The sequence below is a fragment of the Hyla sarda genome, chromosome 9 (assembly GCF_029499605.1).
Source record: "Hyla sarda isolate aHylSar1 chromosome 9, aHylSar1.hap1, whole genome shotgun sequence".
Taxonomy (NCBI): domain Eukaryota; kingdom Metazoa; phylum Chordata; class Amphibia; order Anura; family Hylidae; genus Hyla; species Hyla sarda.
This window is the reverse complement of record NC_079197.1, coordinates 24791259-24803805: the sequence shown is the minus strand read 5'-3', so window position 1 is coordinate 24803805 and position 12547 is coordinate 24791259. Positions and strand designations below refer to the sequence as shown.

At 40.8% G+C, this 12547-nt stretch overlaps 1 protein-coding gene across 17 annotated transcripts in view; it reads right to left on the bottom strand.

The window, feature by feature from the left end:
• Positions 1 to 4809: 4809 nt before the first annotated feature.
• The window catches only part of NACC2 (NACC family member 2), a 184021-nt gene continuing 176283 nt past the window's right edge, over positions 4810 to 12547 (bottom strand). For all 17 annotated transcript variants that reach the window (XM_056541018.1, XM_056541026.1, XM_056541020.1 and 14 more), the window contains one exon: positions 4810 to 11767. In XM_056541018.1, the coding sequence (XP_056396993.1) occupies positions 11262 to 11767 (506 nt within the window). In that variant the 3' untranslated portion in view covers positions 4810 to 11261. The remainder of the gene's footprint in view (positions 11768 to 12547) is intronic.

The window sequence follows — 12547 nt, the reverse complement described above, 5'->3', positions numbered from 1 at the left end:
GGAGTACCACAAATTGAAGACTGGTGCTTCAGACCATGAATGTTGGTGTTTTTTTTTTTGGGTAATGGGCATCGAGATAAATGGGTTCTATGGGCTCAAATTATGTGGAGTCCAAATAAGGCTGGGTTCCCATTATGTTTTCCCCCATACGGGAGCGCATCCGGCAGGGGAGAGCTAAAAACTTGCGCTCCCGTATGTAATTCATTTCAGTGGGCCGACCGCAGTGAAACGTTCGGTCCGGTCGGCTCATTTTTGCCCCGTATGCACTTTTTCCCTGCACCTAAAACCATGGTCGACCACGGTTTTAGGTCCGGTTGTAAAAGCGCATACGGGGCAAAAATGAGCCGACCGGACTGAACGTTTCACTGCGGTCGGCTCACTGAAATGAATTACATACGGGAGCGCATAGAAAGGCATACGGGAGCGCAAGTTTTTAGCTCTCCCCTGCCGGATGAGCTCCCGTATGGGGGAAAACATAATGGGAACCCAGCCTTAAAAGGCATTTCCACATGGAATAGGAAAGTCAGTGAGGTGTCCTGCAGTTTCTTCAAGGAATTTTCTCATGAAGACAAATCCTTTTTAAAGGGGTACTCCGCTGCCCCAGCGTTCCGAACATTCTATTCCGAACGCTGGGTGCAGGCTGCAGGGGTCGTGAGGCCATGGCCACGCCCCCTCAATGCAGGTCTATGGGAGGGGGCGTGGCAGCCGCCACGCCCCCTCCCATAGACCTGCATTGAGGGGCGTGGTGTGACATCACAACCCCCGCAGCCCGCACCCAGAGTTTCAAACAAAATGTTCCGAATGCTGGGGCAGCGGAGTACCCCTTTAAGTGGAAGCTGGCTACTGTTTGTTATCTTTTCTTACTGATCTTTAGGTGGGTCCTGTGGGGGGGGGGGGATCTCCTATGTGTCCATCGGAGATGCACATCGGTTGAAGATATATATTGGATTTCCCAATGTATATCTTCCACAGATACCACTGTATAGGCACACAGTGGCTCCTGCGTTAAAAAAAGCCATACACCGCGAGCTGTACGTTTTTCCTTTTAACGAATATCTGTTTCAAAAGAAACAGATATTCTAATGTATACCAGCCAGATAGAGGATAAAGGAATGTCCTTTGGCTTCTGTCGGGTAAATGGTGGCCTATAGATACGTTTGACATATTATATGCGGGAGCCTTTCTGCCAAATATGGCAGACAGACTTTGCAGTGTAAAAGTAGCGCATGACATAGGAAAAGGTGTCTTCATGAGACAACCCATTTATTCATGGTTGTTTTAGGGAAAGCTAGACATCGACCAATATGGCTGCCATCAAAGGAGATTCCACCCTGTTTATCCAGTAATACTGAAGCAGCGGATAGGTCCCCATGATATCCAGTAGTCTGCGGACGCTGTAATGGCAGCCATATTGCTTTTAAATGAGTTGAGGGTGATAATCCACCATCATTAGCATTATTTGGCTTGTATATGTCCTCGTCAATGATTTATTGGAAGAATTAGACATTCTCGCTACATCTGTATATGCAAGTTTGTGTTTATTTGGTTACTTAGGGTACAATAGGACTGTAATTGTAAAGTTGTCCACAGCAACCAATCAGATGGCGTCTTCTAGTGCAGGCGAAAAAAAAATGATATCAGGGACCTAATTGGTTGCTACGGGCAACGGCCCAATTGGTAAAAGTTGCAGTGTGGTACGTGGAAATTGATAAAACATAAAGGGGGGAGATTTATCAAAACCTGTTTAGAGGAAAAGTTTCTGAGTTGCCCATAGCAACCAATCAGATCGCTTCTTTCATTTTTGAAAAATGAAAGAAGCGATCTGATTGGTTGCTATGGGCAACTCAGAAACTTTACCTCTGGACAGGTTTTGATAAATCTCCCCCAAAACATCTAAGAATTAGTAGAAAGTTATTCACCCTAAAAACTGCGTATAGCCCTATTTAGACATCCCGCTCCCTGTGCCTTCCCACAGCTGTCATCTTATTGATGGCCTTGTTGCCGATAGCAACCAACCAGCGCTTTTATGGGGGAGATTTATGAAGCTAATAGGCAAACAATCTCAGGTCAGTTTTCATTATTTTAGATTACAGGATATAAAAGCTGCATTGTGATTGGTTGCTATGGGCAAAACAGTCTCTTTTGGACAGTTCCCCCCTATAATTCTGTTATCGTCATCTAATTCAGACTACCCTCTCCGTTTGAATCAGTGTGGCTGCAGATCGGTGTATTCCAACCAGGGTGCCTCCAGCTGTTGCAAAACTACAACTCCCAGGATGCCCGGACAGCCAACGGCTGTCCGGGCATGCTGGGAGTTGTTGTTTTGGAACAGCTGGAGGCACCCTGGTTGGGAAACACTGCTATAGATGCTAGAAAATGGGATGTTTATGCTTATGATGCTTGGGGATTCTGTATTTAAAGGGGTTGTCTAATGGAGATTCCTTGCTTGGCACGCCCACAACTTTCTGTTCTGGCAGTCAGCCAGAAAAAAAAAAAGTTTTCCACCGGAGTACCCCTGTAAATCAACTGGTGGCAGAAAGTTAAACATATTTGTAAATTACTTCTATTAAAAAATCTTAATCCTTCCTGTAGTTATTAGCTGATGAATACTACAGAGGAAATTCTTTTCTTTTTGGAATGCTCTCTGATGACATCACGAGCACAGTTCTCTCTGCTGATGTTATTATAATAATAACACTTTAATTATTGTTGTCCTTAGTGGGATTTGAACCCAAGTCCCCAGCACTGCAAGGCAGCAGTGCTAACCACTGAGCCACCTTGCTGCCCTTAGCATACATCTGCTATGCATGGTTTCTAAAATGGACAGAGATGTCAGCAGAGAGCACTGTGCTCGTGATGTCATCAGTGTTCCAAAAAGAAAGGAATTTCCTTTGTAGCATTCAGCAGCTAATAAGTACTGGAAGGATTAAGATTTTTTAATAGAAGTAATTTACAAATATGTTTAACTTTCCGCCACCAGTTGATTTAAAAGAAAAAAGGTTTTCACCGGAGTACCCCTTTAAGTCATTTTTTTTTTTTTAAATGAACTCATGTCAGAAAGTTACACAGATTTGTAAATGACTTCTATTAAGAAATCTTTACCCTTCCAGTAATTTCTAGCAGCTGTATGCTACAGAGGAAATTATTTTCTTTTTTAATTTCTTTTTTGTCTTGTCCACAGTGCTCTCTGCTGACACCTCTGTCCGTGTCAGCAAACTGTCCAGAGCAGCATAGGTTTGCTATGGGGATTTTTCACTCCTCTGGACAGTTCCCGATACGGGCATCAGGTGTCAGCAGAGAGCACTGTGGACAAGACAAAAAATAAATTTAAAAAGAAAAGAATTTCCTGCTAAAAAGTACTGGAAGAGTAAAGATTTTTTTTTCTTTAATAGAAGTTGTTTACAAATCTGTTTAACTTTCTGGCACCAGTTCATTAAAAAAAAAAAAAAAGTGTTTTCCACCGGAGTACTCCTTTAAGCCATATATGTATGAAATGGATGGCTATCTTTCCAAATGACCGCCATGTAATACTACATCTACCCCGTAGAGGCCGCTATATGGGAAACACATGGTTGGCTAAATGTTGTAGCGGGTCTAAGCTGATGAGACAACCCTATTAAAAGTAATATTTCCATCTTATAAAATAATAACATTGCTAGGATATATCATCACTTTATGATTAAGAGGGGTCTATTCGGATTCCCATTGATCCCGAAAATGGGACTGCTGAGGCCCTTCATTTTCAGTATTTGTGGGGGACTTTAGAGATCAGACCTCACGATTATAAAGCAATGGTGTATCCTAGCTTTGAGATCGAATTTTCCCTTTATAGTTTAACTGCTTGATACCCCTTTAAAGGGGTAGTCCAGGGAACTTAACTTTTTAGATACCTATTTGGATCGCGGAGGTCCAACCACTGGGTCCCCCCATCTCCTGTATGGGACCTTGGCTACTTACATGTCCTTGGAGCAGAGCGCCCCCGCGTTCCTGGACGAAGGCAAGTGACGGTCCACTCAGCCAATCACCGTTCGTAGTGATGTCCCATCTAAGTCAGTGATTGGCTGAGGCAGCCGTCACTTGCATCCATCCAGGATAGTGGGAACCGATTGCGTAAGCAGCCGGGTCCTGTACAGGCCACTGAGGGGGAAGGCGGTTGGACGGACCCCCTCGCGATCAGACACTTATTGCCTATCCTGTGGAAAAGGGATAAGTATCTAAAAAGTTCTTTTTTCTGGAGTACCCCTTTAATTGAGCTATGACCAGTGTTAAGGATAGTTATGAAACAGATCCCAACAAACCCCGATTTTTAGTAAATTGAAAAAATATTTTGGAAAATTACAGCTGAATAAATAAAAAAAAAATAAAGCTGGTGGGTGTTTATGGCGGAGGGCATAAAATTCAATTAAACAGTTCAATGATTTATTATTATAGTTCAGTTATTTATTATGTTTGTAACATTTAATCTCTTGTGTTACCCCACTATATGAGGATAGTCTTTTGGTTACCGTCTAACATAGTTCACCCACAGTGACCCCTACAGGTCTTAAAGGGAGGACGTATAAACTGCATATAATCGGAAAGCATTCATTGGCATACAATGTGACTTGTGAGGAGCAGTCATACCCGGTCTTGGCACACTGTATCTTGCCTTCTGTAAAGAACAATGAGGACCTTGTTCCTTTCTGGAGAGCAAGCAATAAAAAAAAGCCCATATTTCTCTGCCTGATCCACATGGCTTAACATATATCAGTTTCATGGCATTAACTTAAATTTTTTGGATACAAATTAACTGCAGGACAATGAAACACGTCGAAGTGAGACTGGAGGTCACTGTGCCCTTTAATAATGCAGTGTAACCATAAAACAAAAAATAAAGTACAGTGTCATTACATGTGTGTGGATTTCAGAGGAAGAAGACACAGCAAGAAATTCAGCTTCTGCTTCATCCATCAATGTTTGACATTAAAGGGGAATGATACCTATTATATAGAGTTCCCCTTTAAAAAGAGGGGGGTTTCAACCTTCAGATTCTTTTTGGCTTGCACAGACCCTCCTTAAAAGAGAGTTTGCCATCAGACAGGCACCTTTAAATTATGGCACATGCTAATGAAGCTCCTCCCCCTGTTTAAACTTCTTGACCAATCAGCATGGACATGCCTGTTTACACACAAACAATTCCCCACCCCTTTGACTTATTTGAAGCACAATATTTTTACTAAACCTAAGGGGTGGAAAAACAAGAGGAAGCCCCATGAGGCATTGACAGGCATGTTTACTGAGGGGCAGATAGCTCCATTAGCATTCGTGGCTCAGTTTATTAAGCCACCAGATTGGTGCCGCACTAATTTAAAGAGGTCTGTGTAATGACAGATTCCCTTTCCCTAAGTGAATTGATGATTGTTACTATTTTTGGTTTGCTATTTATTCATAAAGACTCTTATTTTAGATATAAGATGTGACATGAGATACAGTCTCAAGCCAATGAAACTCCACGGTTCTTGTAACGAAAAACCAAGGACAGCTTGCAGCTGCGCGCTCGGTTAAAGTTGCAGGAGGCCGCCATGCACAAGTTAAAGTTATCTGAAGGCAACCAACCCCTTCAAGATCCTAAATCTTCACAAGACCTAGGAACAAAAGGTGCTTTATATCATGCAAATACTTTTTAATATTGCTAACAAATAAACCCAAAGAAAAACATGCATTGCAATGGTAACAAACGTCATATTAGGCAGACCTTTCTTCGAATACTAGACAGCCCACATCCGGCTCATCGAACAAACTGTTGTAAACAGGAGGGATTTAATAAAGTTTATTCAATCCCATTAGGAAGAATTTTTTTGACCTTCCACCCACAGACATAGAGGAACTCAATTTTTTTTTTTTTTTTCACATATTTTTAGCATAAAAAGAATCCTCTAAGGCACTCAGGAAAGCCTGTACAATCACAATTCTCTGTACATTCGATATCCACTTTTTTCGTGAAATCTCATCCACTCCACTTTTTCCAATCATCATTAACCCTTGACACACAGAAAACGTTAGTGCAAATTTCTCACGTAAGTCGAGGGACGTTCGCGAGTCCTATACCATTCACATTTTTTATTTTTTACGTTTTTTATCCTACATATTCTGCTTTCCTAAACTCAAAAATATATACAGGAAGAAATGAGCTAAATAAAAAAAATATATATATACTCTTCTTCTCTCCCATTGTGCAAGGTGCCTGTCAATACCCCATATAAGGTTCTCCTCCCTCTATCTCTACCGAGTCTGTGCAAGAAGTGAACTTCATTCTATATTGACCCCTGGGGGCCCATTTCTTTATTGTACTAATGAAATCGGGGGTTGAAAGAGCGTACATAAAACTTATATATTTTACATTCAAGGCCATTCCGCAGAATTCCCATTAATTCACAGATCATGATCAGTTATAACACACACACGCGTTTCATTCCCAATATAATAAGTGCTTTCTTATTCTTTAGATACTACAGATTAATACCGCTTTGGCTTAACCTTATTGATCTTAAGCTATACTAATACCTGCACTGCAGATACCACTGTCAAGGTACACTGTGCAAGGAGGTACCTTGTTTTTCATTTTCCCGTAAATGTATATTAAGATCTGGTAATTTGTGCCTATAATAATCTCAACACTATGCTGCTAGAAGTACCTGTAATAAGTGGAGCCAGCGAGAGATACGCTTATTGGTTTTAGCTTAAGGAACTTAACGCATTTCGCCTCCTGAGCCAAGAGGCTTCTACATGACTTGTCTAAGTCTTGAATACACAACACATTTTGGTCCTTTTTAAATTTGTGCACATTTTGCAACAGGGTTGGGTAGCTCTCTATAGGGAATATAAGATCAATAAGTCAAGAAACAAGACAACCGCATTTAACAGTGGGAGGTGTAGGATTTTATTAACATAGGTTCTTATGGTTCCTTGCGACTATTTGTATGGCCAAAAAATGGGATTCGGCTCCAACATGGAGCCAAACCTGTTTTGGCATTGATTTTACATTATGTACAAGGAATGCCCCTATGGAAATAAGACCTATGGCTGTTTGTTGAGTTCTGATCACCTTGACAGTGTAGGGTTATGGGTCCAGTAAACTTCAGGAACACCATGCACACTGTCTTCACTTAACTAAGAAAAAAAATAATGTTAAAAAATGGCTAGAAGTGCTTTAATAATACAAAAAAATAGGTCAAATCCCAGTCCTATAGAGTCCTGATCATCACTCTGTTATGAGTAGGACCCAATTAGCCCCAAGCAGTTTTCTAGTTCAGTCAAAGAACCCTTCTTGTATCATACACGATGTTACAAAGTGCTATCTTGTAATAGTTAACAACATGGGTGAATATGGCCTGAGACCAAGTCCTAAAGTCCTACAAAATCTCCAATGAATGACTGATAAACATTTGTGTTATGGTCCCTTTCATAATTGTTCTACCTTTAACATGATTTTAGGAAACCAGATTAGATCCATGCAAGAACTTTCTAAAAATGAGCTCCTTAAGCCTTGTCAGCTACTTGTTTTGTGAAGAAATGCATAATGTGCTGAAACCACCCCCCGATGCCCACAACGCGCATCTATTTTTGGGTTTTATGGGCACACAGCCCTTACACATTTTAAGATAAGTTCTTTCCTGCAATAAAGTGCTTTACATTAACTTCAAAAGGACTGACAAAAAGCCAACACATGGTGAAGAGAGAACAACCTGATGGTATGACCTGATACTACCCTGTCTGAAGGGGTCCCCATAGTATTCTGGAAAATGCAAGCATCAAAGGCAGAATCCAGTAATTTGTTGAGGCTTGGGAGGTATCCAAAGGCAGAGAGAGGGGTAGGGGCTTCTAAAATATACATTAAGACTGATATAAAATCAATAAACTGCTTTTACATGACAAATTAATGCACTCTTAATCCATTTTGAGGATATCGGGATAGCCTGGTGCCGTGTTAGCTACGTTCAAATGTTATTCTGCTGGAGATAACATCTTATCATCCCCCCCATAGCTGAACATCCAATTTTAGAGGATAACTTTATATAGGAAATATAGTAAAATGGGATTATGTAAAAGCATGGCTAAATTACTGTAATATCTTTCCTGAAGCCCTCAAAGGCCACATGTGGTGACAAGTTCAAGCCAAAATGTCAACCAAGTATTTGCCAAGCTAAGATAGTGAACAAGAAGCCCAAGGTTTTAGGCTTACAACCTTGGTTCTACAACCTCCAACCAAGCAACTACTGAGCAATAAAACCCATAATCAAGGCCTAGTCTCCATTGGAACCCCAAGACCTAGAATAACCAAACGAATGATGAATAACAGGTCCTCAAAACTCAAGGCCAATATTGCTTTTCATACATGAATGCCGTGTACCTCAACACTTATCAACAGGATCTGAACTCTATAGCTGGCCAAAAGTAACTAATGGCCAACATGGGCAAATAAGACTCTTTTTCCGATGGTTGTCTATTTATCGGTCATGTGCTTAGGTGCAAACCATATGGCTTTTACATTTTAATTTGCTGTGATGGATTTTCCTGCTCATACCCTGAAGTCTATGGATGGCCAATGGGGTCTTTTCAATTCTTCTTAATACATTTGCCAGTACTGGACTGTGTATGCTTGTAAAGATCTACAGTGTTATTGGGGAAAAAAAGAACCATTGTACATCAGTCTAAAGGCTGGTCTACATCTCATGCCTGTGGCCAGATTAAAGATCTTCCTAAAACAACGGGACACCAAGAGCAAGGTCATACCTGTTCTCCACAGATTTAACATGGTCTTTGAAACTAAGACCAGTCATAAGTATTTGATGCCATGAACCTCTGTTAAAAACATTTTTAGGAGAAACTGATAACTAATGAACTCACACTCTTTTTGCAGAGGAAAAAAAAATGTCAGTGATGTCCTTGGCCTTTCTTTAATTATTACCTTCCAATTTACTACTTTATAGTCTATAGCATATATGTCAGATATTTAATTTCTGTGAAAATCACAGAATCTACATTCTTCAATAAATTCCTGCCCAACATTCCTGAAATAACCAATCCAGACTGTCTGTGGCCTAGCCCAATTCTTGAGCAATAGCTCCAGCCCACCCACCAACGCAAGACAAACCACAACTGCTATTTTGGCTGGTATAAGACAGCCGGCATATGTTTATGGTTACTATGGTGGCTTGAGTGGTCAAAGTTGGTTGGCAAGTCATGTAAGTTAGCCATTTAATTTGGCTGTCTATGTACTTAAAACACAGAGGTGAAACAAAGTGGCATATGGACACGGCCCACTTATGCTAGCTGATCGATCACAACTACATATTTTTATCGGAAAAGTCACATGTATGAACTTCATTTCATACAGAGGTGCATTTGGCATCACTATATTTTTAACAACAATCTGAACCTGCTATGAAATTCTGCTGGGATCCTCTTTTTCTTCTACCATGTATTAGTGACTTGGTATCCTCCTTTTTCCACTCATTACCCTCTTGACACTGTAGTATATGTCACATAATACTCATAGTGAGGTCACTGCCTACTGCAGAATCAGCACACTCATCCACTCCTGCTGTATCCATTTTGACCATTTCTTGGATTTCTTATTTCTTCCCTACTTTGTGAAACTAGTCCTGTCCTCACTAATAACATGAGAACGACAGGGCACTAACTCTTGAAAAATAAGCTCACTCATCTCCTGCTGTTGCCATCATTCCCTTGATCTGATTGGTTACTAGATATTCTATCCTTTCTTGCTTTTTAACATTAGTCCTGTCCTTACATAGAATCATGAGGAAGACAGGTCACTGCTTCCCACAAGATAAGCTCACTTGTCTACAAATGTTATCATATGACCATTTCTTGGATATACTGCCCTTCCCCACTTTAAGGCACAAGCTTTGTCCCATTTAATCCCGACTTTGCTAATAATGATGGGAATGACCTCCCACTAGGTCAGCTCAGTCATCTCCTGCTGTTGGCATCACTGCCAACTTCAAACAATTTACAATATATTCTTTCCTTCCCTGCTTTATGCCACTAGTGTTGTTCTCACTAGTGATCATGGAAATGGCAGGTCACTGCATACCACAAGGTCAGCTCAGTCATCTCCTGCTGTTGTCATCACTGCCATCTTCTACCAATTTACTCTGTAAATTCTGTCCTTCGCTGTTTCATGACACTTGTGTTGTTCTCACTAGTGATCATAGGAATGGCCGGTCACTTCTTACCACAAGGTCAGCTCAGTCTTCTCCTGCTGTTGTGATCACTGCAATCTTTTAAAAATTTACTCTGTAAATTGTGCCCTTCGCTGCTTTATGAAACCAGTGTTGTTCTCACTGGTAATCATGGAAATGGGAGGTCACTGCCTACCGCAAGATCAGCTCAATCACTCCTTGCTGTTGCCATTGTTACAATTATCTGGAAGTTTTGATCTCCCTCACTTCATTACTGGTCTTGTTCTCCTCACTAGTGATCCTAGAAAGGAGAGGTTACTGCCTTCCACAAGATGAACACACTCTTCACCTGCTGTCATCCTTTACATTCATCCGATTGGCTTCTGAAGTAGAATGCACCATAAAACAAGTCATATTGCATCAGCACTTGACATAAGCAGATTCATTAGTCTTAATGCAAGAGAAAAAGTAAACTAAGGAATGAGTAAAACCCAATAATCTCTGTTGTACAAAAACTCCTTGTTATGGCACCTAGACATCCTGTAGATCCATTTCCCATTAGGTCCACTACCTTGAATGACTGATGTGAGTGACGGTGATATCTGTTTTACCCATGAACAGATGAGTGGCGCTGATTATATTAATTTTTTAAGTTCTTTTTTTTTTTTTTTCTTACGTGCTTTTGAATGATAGATCGTTCAACCTGGCTGGAAGAGAGAAAACTAATGGATGCATTCATTTCGTTAGAGTAAGTTCTGTTATTGTTAAAAAGGAGCCCATTTTGTCTTCTTATCTAAGGAGGCCACTTTCGATCCGGTAATTTACAGTATAACGAATGCGATTAGGTTTTTCCTTCATATTATTTTTTAAGTTTTTTTTTTTTTTTTTTTTTTAGTTTTTGTTTTTTAATACAAGCAGAATAAAAATCACATTTTAGTCAGGCAAAAGTAGCAGTTCTGAGGATAAGTGGCTGATCACATTTGTTTTGTATTAGTAATTCATGCAAGCAGTGCTAATATTACACATCCCTTATAGGTCACCGTCTGGATGCTCGGTCGTCTTCTCTCGTACATTTTATAAAGTCCCACTGTAAGCAGTGTCTTGTCTTCTCACCGGGGTTTCTGGTCGGCTAGTAGAGCCGGTGGTTTGTTCAAATGGTGGCGGAGGTGTGCTCTGGTTATCTGATGCCAATGGATCAGTGGCACCTACCTCCTGGATGACGGAGCCTGTTGCCCCCTCTGCCTCTTGGGTCTGTTCGAACGGAGGACTGGAGTTGTTGGTGAGGTCAATGTTTGCTGTGTTAGTTCTCAAAGATACTATGGCGCCAGAATCGCTTCTTCGCTCTGCATAGATTCGTTGCTCGAATGCCTGGGCCGGACTTGGCTGAAAATCAGACTCTAGGGTAACACCTGTGGCCGTGGCACCCATGACAGAGCGATACATCTCCACACCCTCTGGCAACATCGATTTTATTTTGGGGAGCCAACGTTTGCGCACTCTGCGGGCGTTGGTACACATATCTGCGGCTATGACATTCATCTCACTCTCCTTAAAGTTTGGTGCAAAATTCTGACAATATACTGGAGAAACAATACAAAAGATTAAAATATGGTGTTACAATAGATAAAGAAATTGCGGCAAAACCAGACAATACACCAAAATGATTAGGAGGAACACATTTTCAGGGTGAATGGGGTTGCCCACAAGCCATGGGTGATATCTGCAGAAATTAGTGCTTCCCCTTCTGTGCATTCTATGGTGATATTATCATGTGCCAATGATTCGGCACCTCTCTACTTTGCACACCACACAGGGGAAAATTACCATGACTCCCAATGAATAAAAAATATACCCCATGCATTCACAGGAGTACATGTCTATGTAAATGATTCATGTGCTCAACGCTCTGGGTAAGAACAGATTTCTCTTTAAGGTTTGGTTAATAATAGTGTAATTTAGATAACAGGTATAGTACTACAATCCATGTTATCATGTCAGTCTTTCCCCTGCAGCAATAAAACAACTTTATGTCACTTTTATGGACTTCCAAAAGGTTGGTTCAGGACTCTTTAGTGACTAAGCAAAAAAGAAAACAACCAAACAAAAAAATTCTGTTATACACACATACAAACACCTACAGATGACGGTGCACAATAAGGCAATGTCTGTAAATCTGCGTACATTTGTAATAGCTCCACCTTTTGTATAGTGGATGTGTATAATGTCCAATTATTTTTTATCCAAAGGCTGTAAATTTTTACATAGTGACAACAGCTGCCCCCCTCAACATTGACGCCCCTAGGCACAGGCCCACGGGTGCATTATGACAAATACAGCCCTTTCTACACGCATAACATATA